Raw genomic sequence first — 18,272 nt, forward strand, 5'->3', positions numbered from 1 at the left:
GATCTCCTGATAAGGGCAAGGTCCAGAGAACAGTTAGAGGTCGGAGTAGCACTATCTCAAGTAGTACTACGACAGCACGGTTGGATTCTAAATATTCCAAAATCGCAGCTGATTCAGACGACACGTCTGCTGTTCCTAGGGATGATTCTGGACACAGTACAGAAAAAGGTGTTTCTCCCGGAGGCGAAAGCCAGGGAGTTATCCGACCTAGTCAGGAACCTCCTAAGACCAGGCCAAGTGTCAGTGCATCAATGCACAAGGGTCCTGGGAAAGATGGTGGCTTCTTACGAAGCGATTCCATTCGGCAGATTCCACGCAAGAACTTTTCAGTGGGATCTGCTGGACAAATGGTCCGGATCGCATCTTCAAATGCATCAGCGGATAACCCTGTCTCCAAGGACAAGGGTGTCTCTCCTGTGGTGGTAACAGAGTGCTCATCTCCTAGAGGGCCGCAGATTCGGCATTCAGGATTGGGTCCTGGTGACCACGGATGCCAGCCTGAGAGGCTAAGGAGCAGTCACACAGGGAAGAAATTTCCAGGGCTTGTGGTCAAGCATGGAAACGTCACTTCACATAAATATCCTGGAACTAAGGGCCATTTACAATGCCCTAAGTCAGGCAAGGCCTCTGCTTCAGGGTCAGCCGGTGTTGATCCAGTCGGACAACATCACGGCAGTCGCCCACGTAAACAGACAGGGCGGCACAAGAAGCAGGAGGGCAATGACGGAAGTTGCAAGGATTCTTCGCTGGGCGGAAAATCATGTGATAGCACTGTCAGCAGTGTTCATTCCGGGAGTGGACAACTGGGAAGCAGACTTCCTCAGCAGACACGTTCTCCACCCGGGGGAGTGGGGACTTCACCCAGAAGTCTTCCACATGATTGTGAACCGTTGGGAAAAACCAAAGGTGGACATGATGGTGTCCCGCCTCAACAAAAAACTGGACAGATATTGCGCCAGGTCAAGGGATCCTCAGGCAATAGCTGTGGACGCTCTGGTAACACCGTGGGTGTACCAGTCAGTGTATGTGTTCCCTCCTCTGCCTCTCATACCCAAGGTACTGAGAATCATAAGAAGGAGAGGAGTAAAGACTATACTCGTGGCTCCGGATTGGCCAAGAAGGACTTGGTACCCGGAACTTCAAGAGATGCTCACGGAAGACCCGTGGCCTCTACCTCTAAGAAAAGACCTGCTCCAGCAGGGACCATGTCTGTTCCAAGACTTACCGCGGCTGCGTTTGACGGCATGGCGGTTGAACGCCGGATCCTGAAGGAAAAAGGCATTCCGGATGAAGTCATCCCTACCCTGATCAAAGCCAGGAAGGATGTAACTGTGCAACATTATCACCGTATTTGGCGTAAATATGTTGCGTGGTGTGAGGCCAGGAAGGCCCCTACAGAGGAATTTCAACTGGGTCGTTTCCTGCATTTCCTGCAAACAGGACTGTCTATGGGCCTAAAATTAGGGTCCATTAAGGTTCAAATTTCGGCCCTGTCAATATTCTTCCAAAAAGAACTAGCTTCAGTTCCTGAAGTCCAGACGTTTGTCAAGGGGGTACTGCATATACAGCCTCCTTTTGTGCCTCCAGTGGCACCTTGGGATCTCAATGTAGTTTTGGGATTCCTAAAATCACATTGGTTTGAACCACTCACCACTGTGGACTTAAAATATCTCACATGGAAAGTGGTAATGCTGTTAGCCCTGGCTTCAGCCAGGCGTGTATCAGAATTGGCGGCTTTATCCTATAAAAGCCCTTACCTAATTTTTCATACGGATAGGGCAGAATTGAGGACTCGTCCTCAATTTCTCCCTAAGGTGGTTTCAGCATTTCACTTAAACCAGCCTATTGTGGTGCCTGCGGCTACTAGGGACTTGGAGGATTCCAAGTTGCTGGACGTAGTCAGGGCCCTGAAAATATGTTTCCAGGACGGCTGGAGTCAGAAAATCTGACTCGCTGTTTATTCTGTATGCACCCAACAAGCTGGGTGCTCCTGCTACTAAGCAGACGATTGCTCGTTGGATTTGTAGTACAATTCAGCTTGCACATTCTGTGGCAGGCCTGCCACAGCCAAAATCTGTAAAAGCCCATTCCACACGGAAAGTGGGCTCATCTTGGGCGGCTGCCCGAGGGGTCTCGGCTTTACAACTTTGCCGAGCAGCTACTTGGTCAGGGGCAAACACGTTTGCTAAATTCTACAAATTTGATACCCTGGCTGAGGAGGACCTGGAGTTCTCTCATTCGGTGCTGCAGAGTCATCCGCACTCTCCCGCCCGTTTGGGAGCTTTGGTATAATCCCCATGGTCCTTTCGGAGTCCCCAGCATCCACTAGGACGTCAGAGAAAATAAGAATTTACTTACCGATAATTCTATTTCTCATAGTCCGTAGTGGATGCTGGGCGCCCATCCCAAGTGCGGATTGTCTGCAATACTTGTACATAGTTATTGTTACAAAAATCGGGTTATTATTGTTGTGAGCCATCTTTTCAGAGGCTCCTCTGTTATCATGCTGTTAACTGGGTTCAAATCACAAGTTGTACGGTGTGATTGGTGTGGCTGGTATGAGTCTTACCCGGGATTCAAAATCCTTCCTTATTGTGTACGCTCGTCCGGGCACAGTATCCTAACTGAGGCTTGGAGGAGGGTCATAGGGGGAGGAGCCAGTGCACACCAGGTAGTCCTAAAGCTTTTACTTTTGTGCCCAGTCTCCTGCGGAGCCGCTATTCCCCATGGTCCTTTCGGAGTCCCCAGCATCCACTACGGACTATGAGAAATAGAATTATCGGTAAGTAAATTCTTATTTTTACTGAGTCGTGCAAGTGTCTGTGTTTGTGTATTGTATTGTCTGTCGCCATAATGAGTAAGGCACCAGCAAAAACTAAAAAGCATAATTGCAAAGTCTGTAACAGTGTGTTACCGGATGGATCTACCACATGTACAGTATGTTTTGTGAATTCGGTTCAGAATACCATTTCTGCTCCAGTTTAACAACCAATGTCCTCACCGGACCCTCCGTGGGGTATGTTAGTAAATGTACTAGATAGGTTACAATCAGAATTGACCGCCGCTCGTCAGGAGCGGGAAACGGTAAGATCTGAGTCTAGGGTGAGACCGCCAGAACTACCGGAGGCGTCTCAGCTTTGCGTAAGGTCCAAATCCATTTTGGGTAAACGGGATAAATTTCATATGTCTTATGATTTTCCAGTTTCTGCTATGTTGCACTCTGACGATTCCATGCCAGACCTCACGGAACAAGATGAGGGTGAGGAGGGCGAAGTGGAGTCAGATGGCGAGGATTTTAACAGTTCCGGCATTGATGATCTCATCAGAGCGGTACGTCAGTCTCTGAAGTTTACTGAAACTGAGGAGCCTCTCACAAATGATCAGGTCGTATTTACTAAACGACAAAAAACTCCAATAAGTTTTCCTGTGTCGGAACCTCTTAATCAGATGTTAGTAGAAACACGACAGAATCCAGATAAACGGTTTTCTATACCTCGCAGATTTAAGTCTAGTTACCCGTTTCCAGACTCGGTAACATGTACATGGGAGAATCCACCAATAGTTGATTCTTCAGTGTCAAAGCTTACCAAGAAATTAACCATACCAGTGCTAGCAGCTACTACGCTTAAAGACCCTTCAGATCGCAAGATAGAAACTATGCTAAAATCCATGTATGTAGCAGCAGGTGTGATGCTAAGACCTGGATTGGTTGGCATTTGGGTCACTAAGGCACTCATAATATGGTTTACAGAACTCAAATCTGCTTTACATGACGAAAATCTGATAATTCTTGTAAATCAAATGATTGAGGCGGTGGAGTATCTCTGTACAGCGTCTACTGACGTCTGTCAGCTCACTTCTCGTATTTCATCGTCGCTAGTTACGGCACGAAGAGCACTCTGGCTGCGTGCTTATCATGCGGAGGCAGAGGTCAAACGAGGTATAGAGGCGTTGCCTTACGATGGCAAGAAGTTGTTTGGTCCTGAATTGGACGCATGGATTGCTGAGGCTACGGGAGGTAAGTCTGTTTTCTTACCATTGCCTCCACCGGTATCAAGAAGAAGATACGCTGGACCTTCGTTCAAATCCTTTAGACCTCAGCCCTTTCGAGGACGTGGCAGAGGATCAGCCACGCCTGCTAGACGTGGTCGCGGACGTGGTTTCCAACAAACCAACACAACTCGCCAGGACGCTAAGGTTACCGACAAGCCAGTGGCATGACGGGCTACCAGCCCATCTCGGTTCTCCGATTGTGGGAGCACGCCTTCAGACGTTCCATTTGGCGTGGTTCCACACATCCGCGGATGGGTGGATCCGCAATTTAGTGTTAAAAGGTTACAAAATAGAGTTCGACTGTCTTCCGCCTCTGCGGTTTTTCAAGACAGGATTGCCTCTGTCGGACGACAAGAGGAGGGTTCTGCAAATTGCCATTCAGTCCCTACTGGATTCGGCAGTTTTGATTCCGGTCCCTGTACACCAACAGGGTCAGGGTTATTATTCAAGTCTTTTTGTGGTACCGAAGCCGGATGGCTCAGTCAGACCAATATTGAACTTAAAGGGTCTCAATCAGTACGTAACTTACTACAGATTCAAGATGGAGTCTCTGCGTTCGGTGATTGCGGGTTTAGAGCCAAAGGAATTTATGATTGCGCTAGACCTCAAGGATGCGTACTTACACATTCCAATTTGGCAGCCTCATCAGAAATTCTTACGGTTTGCATTACGCCAGAACCATTACCAGTTTCAGGCTCTACGGTTTGGCCTGTCATCAGCGCCTCGGGTATTCACCAAAGTGATGTCTGTCATGATAGCTCATCTCAGATCCCTGGGAGTGACAATAGTTCCATATTTAGACGATCTGCTCATCAAAGCTCCGTCTCAACAGATACTTCTCCAACATGCGCTGCTAACATACGAGGTACTGGTTCACCACGGTTGGATTGTCAACTTCAAAAAATCACATCTAATTCCGTCTCAACGCCTTCAGTTCCTAGGTATGATTCTCGATACGGTCAATCAAAGAATTTACCTACCACAGCAGAAAGTACAAATTCTACGCCATCTAGTACAATTAGTGCTCAAGCCACGCACAGTGTCGGTACACTTGTGCATTCGCCTCTTAGGCACAATGGTGGCAGCTTTCGAGGCGCTTCAGTTCGGAATATTTCACTCTCGTCCATTTCAGCTGAATGTGCTCGCCCAGTGGTCGGGCTCGCATCTGCAGATTCACCACAAGGTGAGGTTGTCGCCAAGGGCAAGAGTATCTCTGCTCTGGTGGCTCAAGGAACACAATTTAACCGCAGGAAGACGGTTCGGAGGCTGGAATTGGATAATTCTAACTACAGACGCCAGTCTCAGAGGTTGGGGAGCGGTAATTCAAAATTGTCAGCTCCAGGGTCTCTGGGCGGATCACGAAAAATTGCTGTCTATAAATGTCCTGGAACTCCGCGCAATTTACAATGCGCTACGACAAGCAGTGCACATGCTTCGCTCTCAGCCTGTCCAAGTGCAGTCGGACAATGCGACGGCGGTCGCATACATCAACAAACAAGGAGGAACGAGAAGCCGCATGGCAATGCGGGAAGTAGCTCGAATCCTCAATTGGGCGGAATGCCACCAGGTGATATTGTCGGCCGTGTTCATTCCGGGAGTGGACAACTGGGAAGCGGATTATCTCAGTCGTCGGGATTTTCATCCAGGCGAATGGGCATTAAATCCAGAAGTGTTTCACATGTTGGTTCAGCGATGGGGTTATCCTCAGGTGGACCTGATGGCGTCTCGACACAATCACCAAACGTTCCAGTATGTGTCCAGAACAAGAGATCCAAAGGCAGTGGCGGTGGATGCTCTCACTGTCGCGTGGCCGTACAGTCTTGTGTATCTGTTTCCACCGTTTCCGTTGCTCCCTCTGGTGCTAAAACGGATCAAAAGAGAGTCGGTCACAGTCATACTAGTGGCGCCTCATTGGCCTCGGAGAGCTTGGTTCTCGGATCTCCGAGGACTACTCGCAGACGATCCTTGGCCGCTCCCACTACGTCCAGACCTGTTACAACAAGGTCCGTTCCTTTACCCCGATTTAGCGCGGCTGCGTTTGACGGGGTGGCTGTTGAGACCGCCCTCTTAAGAAGAGAGGGCATTCCAGATTCGGTTATACCAACCATGTTACGAGCTAGGAAGCCGGTTACGGCAGCTCATTATTACAGAATATGGCGTGCCTATATAGGTTGGTGTGAAGCTCGGAAGTTTCCGACATCATCTTTCAAGTTATGCCGCCTTTTGTTGTTTCTACAAATAGGGTTAGATGGAGGCCTGCGTTTATCTACACTAAAGGTGCAGGTATCTGCTTTGTCAATTTACTTTCAAAGACGATTGGCTCTATTGCCGTCTATACGCACTTTTCTCCAAGGTGTCCTCAGAGTACAGCCTCCATTCATTCCACCTACAGCGCCATGGGACTTGAATCTGGTTTTAGAGTTCTTACAGTCATCATGTTTTGAACCCTTACAGCAAGTGGATATTAAGTTTCTCACTTGGAAAACAATTTTTCTTCTAGCCTTAGCTTCGGCAAGGCGTGTTTCGGATTTGGGTGCCTTGTCATGCAAGTCACCGTATTTGGTGTTTCATGATGACAGAGCGGAACTTCGGACGAATCCCGCTTTCTTACCAAAGGTAGTGTCATCTTTTCACATCAATCAACCAATAGTAGTTCCTGTGTTGACGGCACATTCTGTAACTCTGGATGTGGTACGCGCATTACGCGTTTATGTATCCCGAACGTCTTCAGTTCGTAAGACGGATACGTTGTTTGTTCTCTATGATGCGGCCAAGATGGGTTGGCCAGCGTCTAAACAAACCTTATCCAGATGGATAAAACTGACCATACGTCAGGCTTACCTTCATGCTCGGTTACAACCGCCTACGTCAGTAACCGCTCATTCCACACGTTCTGTGGGAACTTCATGGGCAGCTGGTCGGGGAGCTTCTACGACGCAGCTTTGCCGTGCGGCTACATGGTCTTCAGTGCACACGTTTGTGCGCTTTTACAAGTTTGATACGTTTACGGCATCAGCATCTAGCTTTGGCCGCCTAGTGTTACAAGTGCCAAACAGCTCTCCCGCCCACGGGGGAAGCTTTGGTACGTCCCAAGAGTACTCCAGTGACCCCTAGTGGATGATAAAGAAAATAGGATTTTGGTACTTACCAGGTAAATCCTTTTCTTTGAATCCATAGGGGGCACTGGACGCCCACCCAGAGCAGTTTTACCTAGTTGTGGTGAGTTCTGAGGATCTTATGGTAACACACTTTCACCGACTGGTTCAAATTACAAGTGCTGGTTAGGGTGTCAACTGTTTAGTTGTCAGTAACGTTAGGTGTCAACTTCGTTATTGTCCGTTATGTTATATGTAATACTCCATTGTCAACCTCTCTATAGTTCCTGTTCGGCTCAGTAAAAAACACTGAGAGGTACTCGGGGATATGGAGGGGTGGAGTGTTCTAAATTTAAATATTCAGTGCTGTTCCTACGGAAGCCCGTCCATATCTCAAGAGTACTCCAGTGCCCCCTATGGATTCAAAGAAAAGGATTTACCTGGTAAGTACCAAAATCCTATTTTTTGTTTAGCTGGCGTTTAAAGCTTAATATATAGTATGTATAGCTCTTTCATTGTTAAATCTGGTTGCTTCCCACAGGCTAGGATAAAAGCCATCAACACATTCTTTGCAAAGAATGGATATAGAACGGTGGACTCTAGTGTGTACACTCAGCCCGTTCAGACCCAAGCACAGTTCCCCTCTCCTCTCTTTATGCAGCCTGTATATAGTCCTCATCAGCAGTATTCAATTTATAACATTGTGCCTCAAACATGGTCTCCAAACCCAGCACCTTACTTTGAAACACCACTGGTAAGTAGTTCTACATTCTGATCAGTAGCTATATTGTAGTTTTCTTGTAAAAACGTTACTGCTGAAATGGCCAGTTGCCAGGCACATGCACACGGTCATAGCGTAATGCTTTGTGTGTGTGCTATGGCTTGAGACGCCACAACACTGGAATTGCTATTTGTGCAATTTTCCCATATGTATCTGTGTCATGTTAAGTACTCTACTGAAACAAATTTTCCTTTTTAGTTATTTGACAATTCACTTGGTGAGTCCGTTAACTGTATTTTCCTAAATCCCAAATGTGTATTTCGTTTGAGTTTTACACATTGCTTCTTGGATTTGAACAATTGGCATAATCGAATGTTTCTCACATCTGTAGCTCCTGTCTAAAGTGACCAGGAGCTATTCAGTTGTTTTGAGGGTGATCAGTTATGGCAGAGTATTGCGTGCACCTTCCTGAGACGTGAGCAGAAATTTGCCCAAAGTAGCGCTTTTGGGAGCATTAACGGTAGCTTGCCTGGCAGTTAGCTGCGCAAAGTGGGTTTTTTCATGCTAACACCGTGCATTTTGGGCTCAAGACACTGGCTGTCCCGAACAGCACTCGGTTGCTCAAGCAATTGAATAGCTCCCGTCACTTTAGGTGTAAGTCCTGGGCTACACACAGACTGAAAAAAACATTAAATTGTGAGTGAGTTGCGAACGGATTTGCAGCTGACTGGCTTTTGCAAAGTTATTTGCACGGGGTGGCTTTTCACTCTGCTGTCTGGGCGGCAACTATTCGATTGCAGACCTCTGCAAATTCACAGGGATGCGATCAGGTCTGAATTAGTCCCTATATAATGTTTTCATACCCATTCTGGAATATTTTCAAGATATCTTTTACAGTTGGTACCAATATTTTTGCTTCTTTGCATTACTCCATTTTAAAAGCTTGATTTATTATAGTATGTAAATTGTACACCACCTCTTATTTTGAGAAAAGGGTTTTATTGGATGTGGCCCAGTGATGAAAACTTGCGCCTTGAGGATAGAAGGTTTAACATTCATTTACAAGAGCTCTTTTTTTAAATTTACTTGAAATATTTGGCTTAACTTTCCGCCTCGGAAACCAGCGATGGTTATTCATTTCTGGTTCCTGACAGTGAGAGAGGAAATTTGTGATCTGCTTAGTCAATGAATGTTGGGCCAGCCCTGTGATTGCAAGATTATGAGATCTGAGGGCCACAATACTCTTGTTCACTTGTGATTGTGCGTGTGCTAATAGTTCTGTCCTCCTTGCTTTTCTGCTTGCAGAAAAATAGAATTTGGGAACAGTATGTACTTGTTGTGACCAAATGAGACCAGATTTTTCAAATTATTTTTTTGTTAGGCATATTTTAAACCAATTGAGATAAGTATTTCATAAGTCACATTTAAGTTCCCAGGAGTTCTTAAGACTCCACTTCCTCCCTTAAAAGAAGTCTTCCTCTTACATAAGTAGATGTTACAAATCCTTGATTTGCTATGTTTGCATTACTTTGTATCAATGGGTAATCTGTTCTCTGCATATTATCTTGGAAGCATTTTTATAATATCACTGTTACGCTTCTTAAAGCAATCTGACAAGGTAATCTTTTTTTTTTTTTTTTTTTAGAGGAAAACCAGCAATGTTATGACCTGTTTCCCAACATAATCCTTTGTTTGTGTTTGCAGGCTCCATTTCCTAATGGAGGGTTTGTCAATGGTTTTAATTCTTCAGGATCTTATAAAACAAGTGCTGCTTCTTTAAGTATAGGTCGACCTTTCAATAGAAACCGGTATGTATTGATGATGCTGGAATACAACATATGTGGTGTTTGTTATAAGATTTGACACCCTACCTTGTTATAGTCTCTAAGATGCAAAGAATGGTTCCAACACTTCTGCTTGTAAGTAATGTCTTGTATGGCAATTTCTCCAAATGGATATCCCAAAGTATGTGGGAGTAAGTGTAACAATAGTTTATATCGTAATTGATGATACAGACATTGGACAAATTCTCATTGTTGTCTTTAGGTGGTTGCTGGGCAACGTTGTTTTCCCTGATGCTCTGTAGTTGTCTTATGCCATGAAGAGATTATGTTGAAGACCAAATATGGTGCAGACCAATTTGTAACCTACAAGCCTAGTTAATAACATACAATTTATTACCCTTTAGGGGATGTAATTGCGCCTTGGACATTTTAATAACCCAATGTCCATTTGCCTGAGAAAACGGACGTTCTGCGAAACGTGTTGCTGCCAACTGGTAGCATTCATCTACCTTTTTTATGTTTGACCCTTTTGCTTTTTAAGGATTTTTTTTTGTTTTTTTTGTTACAATAAATGGATCGTCCTTTTTCAACATCAAAACTATTAGTGTTTATTAGATATCTTAATTATACTAATTACGTATTCGGAGTACTACAGACAAATTGGTGCTTTTTTGTTAACAGCGCTACCAACATATTTTTTCATTGTGTGGTATATGGGCGCTGGGGTGTGAGCTGGCATACTCCCTCTGTGTTTCTCTCTCCAGGCTTCCCTGTAGGCTGTCCCCTTTATTTGGCCAGTGTGAGTGTGGGGGTGTCGGTACTACGTGTTGGCATGTCTGAGGCTGAGTGTTTCTCCCCGGAGGAGGTTACTGGGGGCGCAGAAAGGGAGCCGGAAATGGCTGTCGGCACAGCCGACTGCTGATTGGGTTACTATGTTAAGTACACTTAATGCTAATGTGGCTTTATTGTCTAAGAGGCTGGATAAATCTGAATTCTCAGATACAAGCATGGAGAAAATCCATGGAGGATGCTTTTGGCTTGGGTACAGACCCCCTCAGGGTCACAAAAACGTTAATTTACCCAGATGGTAGATGCAGATGCGGACACGGACTCTGATTCCGATGTCGATTTTAATGAGGCTACTTTACACCCAAGGGTAGTTAAGAGTATTCAGTAGATGATTGTGGCTATTAAAGATGTTTTACATATCTCTGACGAACCTGCTGTTAAAGGGAAAAAGCCTGAGGTGAATTTCCCCCCTCTCATGAAATGAATGCTCTTTGTGAAAAAGTTTGGGAGTCGCCGGACAAGAGGTGGCAGATTCCCAAGAGAATTTTTATGGCGTATCCTTTCCCCTCTGATGACAGGGAAAAATGGGAGTCGTCTCCACATGTCGACAAGGCTCTATCCCGTTAATCCAAGAAGGTGGCGCTACCGTCCCCTGACACGGCTGCTCTCAAGGATCCGGCGGATCACAAGCTGGAGACGTCTTTGAAGGCCATTTTCGTTAATACTGGTGCATTGCTCAGACCTGCTGTGGCTTTGGTATGGGTGAGTAGTGCTATTGCTAAATGGGCTGATAATTTAGCTTCTGATATGGATACCCTTGATAAGGATAACATTCTTTTGACTCTTGGTTATATCAAGGATGCTGCAGATTACCTAAAGGATGTGGCGAGGGATGTTGGCCTCTTGGGATCAAGAGCCAATGCCATGGCGGTTTCGGCCAGGAGGCCGCTGTGGATCCATCAATGGAATGCTGATGCTGACTCCAAGAAAAATATGGAAGCTCTCCCCTTCAAAGGTAGTGTCTTGTTTGGTGACGGCCTTGCTGACCTGGTGTCTACCGCTACTGCGGGTAAGTCATCTTTTCTTCCTTATGTTCCCAATCAACAGAAAAAGGTACCCCATCAGCAGATGCAGTCCTTTCGACCTAATAAATACAAAAGAGGTAAGGGCTCGTCCTACCTCGCTTCAAAGGGTAGAGGAAGGGGAAAGAAGTCGCTTGCAGTGTCAGGCACCCAGGACCAAAAGTCCTCCCCCGCCTCTACCAAGTCCACCGCATGACGCTGGGGCTCCCCTGCGGGAATCCGTGCCGGTGGGGGGCCGTCTCCGAATCTTCAGTCAGGTCTGGTTTCAATCAGCCCTGGATCCTTGGGTCTTAGACATAGTGTCCAAAGGGTACAAGCTGGAGTTTCAGGAGATGCCCCCCCGCCGCTTTTTCAAATCGGCTTTGCCAGTTTCTCTTCCAGAAAGAGAAGTGGTAATTGCTGCGATACAAAAGTTGTGTCAACAGAGGGTCATTGTCCCCGTTCCCCCGTCCCAATGGGGGAAAGGGTTCTATTCGAGCCTCTTTGTCGTACCGAAGCCGGACGGTTCGGTCAGACCGATTCTGAACCTAAAATCCCTCAATCCATACTTAAAAACTTTCAAGTTCAAGATGGAATCTCTTCGAGCTGTGATCTCCAGCCTAGAAGGGGGGGATTTTATGGCGTCAGTTGACATACAGGATGCCTACTTACACGTCCCGATATATCCTCCGCATCAGGCCTTCCTGAGATTTGCGGTGCAGGGTTGTCATTACCAATTTCAGACGTTGCCGTTTGGGCTTTACACGGCCCGAGGGTTTTCATCAAGGTAATGGCGGAAATGATGGTACTCCTTCGCAAGCGAGGGGTCACAATTATTCCGTACTTGGACGATCTCCTGATAAAGGCGAGGTCAAAGGAACAATTGCTAAAGAATGTGGAACTCTCCCTTACGGTTCTGCAACATCACGGTTGGATTTTAAATTTGCCAAAGTGTCAGTTGATTTCGACGACTTGGCTGCCCTTCCTGGGCATGATCTTAGACACTGAGCTTTAGAGTGTTTTTTTCTTCCGGAGGACAAAGCTCTAAAAATACAGACCCATGGTCAAGGAGCTTTTGAGACCGACAAGAGTGTCGATTCATCAATGCACTCGAGTGCTAGGGAAGATGGTTGCGGCTTATGAAGCCATTCCGTTTGGCAGGTTTCATGCCAGGGTGTTTCAGTGGGACCTGCTGGACAAATGGTCCGGGTCTCTCCTACACATGCATCGGAAAATAAGTCCATCTTCCAGGGCCAGGATCTCTCTCCTGTGGTGGCTGCAAGGCTCTCACCTTCTAGAGGTTCGCCGTTTCGGAATCCAGGACTGGGTCCTGCTGACCACAGATGCAAGTCTCCGAGGCTGGGGCGCAGTCGCGCAGGGAAGAAGTTTCCAGGGAAAATGGTCAAGCCAGGAATCTTCTCTCCACATAAATGTCCTCGAGTTAAGAGCCATTTACAACGGCCTCCTGCAAGCGAAGTTTTCTTCAGGGTCTCCCTGTCCTGATTCAGTCGGACAACATAACAGCGGTGGCGTACGTAAACCGCCAAGGCGGAACAAGGAGCAGGGTGGCGATGGCGGAAGCCACAAGAATTCTCTGCTGGGCGGAACAGCACGTGAGTGCTCTGTCAGCAGTCTTCCTCCCGGGCGTGGACAACTGGGAAGCAGACTTCCTCAGCAGACACGATCTCCATCCAGGAGAGTGGGCTCTTCATCAAGAGGTATTTGCAGAAGTGACAAGGCGTTGGGGAATTCCTCTGATAGACATGATGGCATCTCGCCTCAACAAAAAACTTAACAAGTATTGTTCCAGGTCACGGGAACCCCAAGCCTGTGCGGTGGACGCCCTGGTGACTCCGCGGGTGTTTCAGTCGGTGTATATTTTCCCTCCGCTTCCTCTCATTCCAAAGGTGTTGAGGATCATAAGGCGAACAAGGGTTCAGGCAATACTCGTCGCTCCAGATTGGCCACGGAGGGCCTGGTATCCGGATCTTGAGGAATTACTAGTGGAAGATCCCTGGCCGCTTCCTTTAAGAGAGGACCTGTTGCTGCAGGGGCCCTGCCTGTTTCTGGACTTACTGCGGCTGCATTTGACGGCGTGGAAGTTGAACGCCAAATTTTAGCTCGGAAGGGTATTCCCGGGGAGGTCATCCCCACTCTCCTTAAGGCTAGGAAGGAGGTCACGGCGAAACATTATCACCGTATTTGGAGAAAGTATGTGTCGTGGTGTGAAACCAAAGCATCTCCTGCGGAGGAGTTTCACTTGGGTCGTTTCCTCCATTTTTTGCAGGCAGGCATGGATGCAGGCCTGAAATTGGGTTCCATCAAAGTGCAGATTTCCGCTTTATCTATTTTCTTTCAAAAGGAATTGGCCATCCTACCTGAGGTTCAGACTTTCGTGAAGGGAGTGCTGCATATCCATCCTCCATTTGTGCCACCCGTGGCGCCGTGGGATCTTGAAGTGGTGTTGCAGTTTCTTATGTCTCACTGGTTTGAACCTTTGCGTAAGGTTGAGTTGAAGTTTCTCACTTGGAAAGTGGTCATGCTTTTGGCTCTGGCGTCTGCCAGACGAGTGTCCGAGTTGGCGGCTTTGTCTCACAAGAGCCCATATTTGATCTTTCATTCGGATAGAGCGGAATTGAGGACTTGTCAACAATTTCTGCCGAAGGTGGTTTCTTCGTTTCACACAAACCAACCTATTGTGGTAACTGTGGCTACGGATGCTGTGGCGGTCCCAAAATCTCTTCATGTTGTAAGAGCTTTGAAAATTTATGTCGCCAGAACGGCTCTTACTAGGAAGACAGAGGCTCTGTTTGTCCTGTATGCTTCCAACAAGATTGGAAATCCTGCTTCTAAGCAAACTATTGGACGCTGGATTTGTAATACGATACAGCAAGCTCATTCTTCGGCTGGGCTACCGTTGCCGAAGTCAGTAAAGGCCCATTCTACCAGGAAGGTGGGCTCGTCTTGGGCGGCTGGCCGAGGGGTCTCGGCACTTAAACTTTGCCGAGCAGCTGCGTGGTCGGGTTCAAACACTTTTGCTAAGTTCTATAAGTTTGATACCCTGGCTGATGAGGACCTCATGTTTGCTCAATCGGTGCTGCAGAGTCGTCCGCACTCTCCCGCCCGCTCTGGAGCTTTGGTATAGACCCCATGGTCCTTTTGGAGTCCCCAGCATCCTCTAGGATGAAAGAGAAAATAGGATTTTAATACCTACCGGTAAATCCTTTTCTCCTAGTCCGTAGAGGATGCTGGGCGCCCTTCCCAGTGCGGACGTTTCCTTGCAGTTGTATTGATACTGGTTAATTTTGGTACACGTGGGTTGTGTATCGGTTACATTCAGCTTGTTGCTACTGTTAGTTATTACTGTTATCTGGTTTCCTGCTGCTCCGGTTGTACGGTATGTTTGTGGTGTGGGCTGGTATGTTTCTCGCCCTTAGTTTAACAAAAATCCTTTCCTCGAAATGTCCGTCTCTCCTGGGCACAGTTCCTATAACTGAGGTCTGGGGGAGGGGCATAGAGGGAAGTGCCAGTTCACACCCAGTCAAAGTCTTTTTAGTGTGCCCAAGCTCCTGCGGATCCCGTCTATACCCCATGGTCCTTTGAGTCCCCAGCATCCTCTACGGACTAGGAGAAAAGGATTTACCGGTAGGTATTAAAATCCTATTTTTGTCTTCCTCTAAATATCTTCATGGAATAAGAAGGCTGCAGAGCAACCGGGAGAACAGGTCATGTTTTGAGGGTTTCTGTTTGTAGGATAATTGCTGTCCCAGCAGAATAGATGACATCAGCTGCGCATGATTAAAAAAAAGTCCACAAAACAGGACCTTCTGGTGGTACTTGAACTGGAGCCAAACTTCTGAAAACTGTTTTCGGAGGATTTGACTGCGAAATAACCATTTTGCTTCTTGCCCAAAATGCGATTTTGTGTTTTTTGTTTTGATGTTTTTAATTTATTGTAGTTTTGTTGCACAGTAAGTGTTTAATATACAGTACATGTACTTGCCCTTGTTGGAGAGTGTCTGCTGTATATCCGTAAAGAGGATTGACATTCAGCTTTTCAAACAAAATTTGTCTGTTAATCCTATTGTGTTTTATAACTACTGAAAGGTTTCTGGAATAGTTCAGCCAGTTTCTCATTTGTTAATGAGCGTGTTAGAGGGTCATGTAAGGTCAATAGGCAGTGTTGAAATGTGATGGCAGGGGCTTGCTTGACAGGGACACCGCACTCCTTTCTAATGGTATGCAGAACCGATAGCTATAACTGTCAAATATATTCTTTAACTACTTGTTATGTTTGTGCTTGGTAGTTTTATTCAGCAGTTTTACAAGGGACTGAACATTGAGTACACCTGTGCTCATAATGCAATGTGGTTCCTGGTTTCAGGTACCAGAGGTGGGTATGGGGAGAGTCATGTTTTAAATGAGTTGGTCAGAACATTGTACGAGTAGTAATATTAACTTCTTTAGTTCACACCCTAAAAATAGAATTCTGCACTTCGAGAAACACCAACACTGCAGCTTTAGGCTCCTGTGATTGGTGGTTGTCTCACTGGTACCATATTGCATTTATACATACAGGAAAACATTTGCCGTACATAATGTTTCAGGCCTTTGCTGAGAGATAGAGATATAGATAGATAGAGATATATATATATATATATATCTCTATCTCTATCTATCTCTATATCTATTTTTTTTTTTTTTTACACACAAATTTGTGAAATCTTGCAACCACAGATGGTCTAGCTTTGTTTCCCTACACAAAATTATACGTCTCTTCATTATTAGCGGTCTCTAAGTTTAAAAATGTATATAAAATCTAAGCAAATTAATGCTCAAGAATATTAAGTGTCGGTGATTTGCACTGAAATTGCTGTAGCCCACACAATGGGGAGCCAATTAAACAGATACAAAAAATAATAATCAAAAATAGGAAATGATATATTGCTATTATATTACAACTGTAAATATCTTAAAAGTTTCACAGGCGTTTGGGGGTTTCTTATATAGGATTTCTTTTTTCCTCCCACTTAGTGTGAAGCCTCAATTTCGATCATCTACCAACTCCTCAGAACGGGCTACTGATGGCAGCACCACAACTCCAATACCGTTAGCAGATATACATATTAATAGAGCAAATTTACGACCTTTTCCCTCAGAACGGCACACCGCGTCTTTAACAGGGCATCAGGATAATGCACAATCTTTACACACAGAACAGAATGGGATGGATGGAGCTGGTCGTGGCAGGTTTGTAGCTTTGTGCTATATTTGCATCACTTTTATTTAATAGCTGCCTTTTTAATTCTGTGCTCTACGGCTGCCTCACACTACTAAAAAAATTTTGAAAATATTATTTAGTAATCAATTGCATTAAAGTTCTTTCTAATTATCTCTTAATGCTGCTACTTACAGGAGGAATGTCTTCAGAGGAAGACGAAGAAGAGATGATGATCGCACTTCTGTAAGTTGCTCTTTCTCTGTCATAGGCCACCAAGACTTAATAAAATTCAGAAAGCAGCTGCTGTGGAAATGCACCTCCCAGCATGCCTTGCCACAGTTTTGTTGGTTGGGAATGCTAAAACTTTGATTCAGCATGCTTGCTACACAACTACTTACAGAAAAAAGCCTCTAACAATTGCAAAAGAGAACTGCGTTTAGAGTGTTTGTTAAATTGAGTTATCCTGTCGCCTTCTAGAACAGTGGTTCTCTACAGGTCATGTTTTCAGGATTTCCGTCTGTGGAAGGAGACGGATAACACGGCAAAATAGATAAAAACTCCTGTACATGATTGAAGAAATCCATAAAACATGACATATTGGTGGTATTTGAGAACTGGCCTTGAGAATCCACTGCTCTAGAGCAGTGTCTCCCGATTCAAGTACCTCCAGCAGGTCATGGTTTGAGAATTTTAGCGTCTGGAAGCAGGTGTGGTAATTACTAACCCACCATAAAAGATTGACTTGCCTGTGCAGGATTAAAGTAATCCACAAAACATTGCCTGTTAAGGGTACTTATGGACTGGAACCACTGCTCTAGAAGATCAATGAAAAAATTGGGAAATAAGCGTCCAGAAACCCAGAAATGTTTAATATTGGTAATTTATTAATTAAATAAACCAATGCCCTATAGACAATTGTGTGGTTCTCAAACTGCGTTACCTAGACACCATGGGGAGCTGCAAGGCTCTTGCAGGGGTGCCTTGGATTGATGGTCCAGAACCAATTAAAATTATTTATGGTCAGTGTAATAGACAACACCAGTGCTGGTGGCTGCCAGTCATAAAATATGTGGACAAACAGAAGCAAATCTTGTCCCTCGCCACACAGTTGAACCTAAGAATAACGTATAAACAGATTACTGCATTTCATTTTTCCCCCTAAATTTCTCAATAAGAAACTGGTTCCATGAAAAAAAATATCCTGTTCTCTAGGGCACCATGATTCAAAAGAATTTGGGAACCTCTGGTATAGACTATTAATATAGATCCTGCTGAGCACTTAATTATGCACTTGAACTTCTGTGAACCTGCTATTTAGACCTAGATCTGTTAAGGAAATGTAGTTCTTGAGAATCATACCGCATAGTTGGTAGGTGGTAGTGGCTGCTTGCTGTATAAGTTGCGGATTTGATAATGTGCTTTGTTTCTCTGGTTTTACTGTATACCCCTATCATCCATCTGGCGGACGCTGTATCATGTCCTCTGGGTTAAAGTGTGGACTATGGAGGTAAGGCACAGGAAACACTAAACTTACTCCTCCCACCTTCA

The 18,272-nt window shown here is 45.5% G+C and overlaps 1 protein-coding gene across 3 annotated transcripts in view; it reads left to right on the forward strand.

The window, feature by feature from the left end:
- The window catches only part of LARP4 (La ribonucleoprotein 4), a 158,259-nt gene that overhangs the window by 102,297 nt on the left and 37,690 nt on the right, over positions 1–18,272 (forward strand). For all 3 annotated transcript variants that reach the window (XM_063952251.1, XM_063952249.1, XM_063952250.1), the window contains exons 9-12: positions 7,690–7,902; positions 9,574–9,677; positions 16,538–16,753; positions 16,919–16,967. In XM_063952251.1, the coding sequence (XP_063808321.1) occupies positions 7,690–7,902; positions 9,574–9,677; positions 16,538–16,753; positions 16,919–16,967 (582 nt within the window). The remainder of the gene's footprint in view (positions 1–7,689; positions 7,903–9,573; positions 9,678–16,537; positions 16,754–16,918; positions 16,968–18,272) is intronic.

The sequence above is a fragment of the Pseudophryne corroboree genome, chromosome 2 (assembly GCF_028390025.1).
Source record: "Pseudophryne corroboree isolate aPseCor3 chromosome 2, aPseCor3.hap2, whole genome shotgun sequence".
NCBI lineage: Eukaryota > Metazoa > Chordata > Amphibia > Anura > Myobatrachidae > Pseudophryne > Pseudophryne corroboree.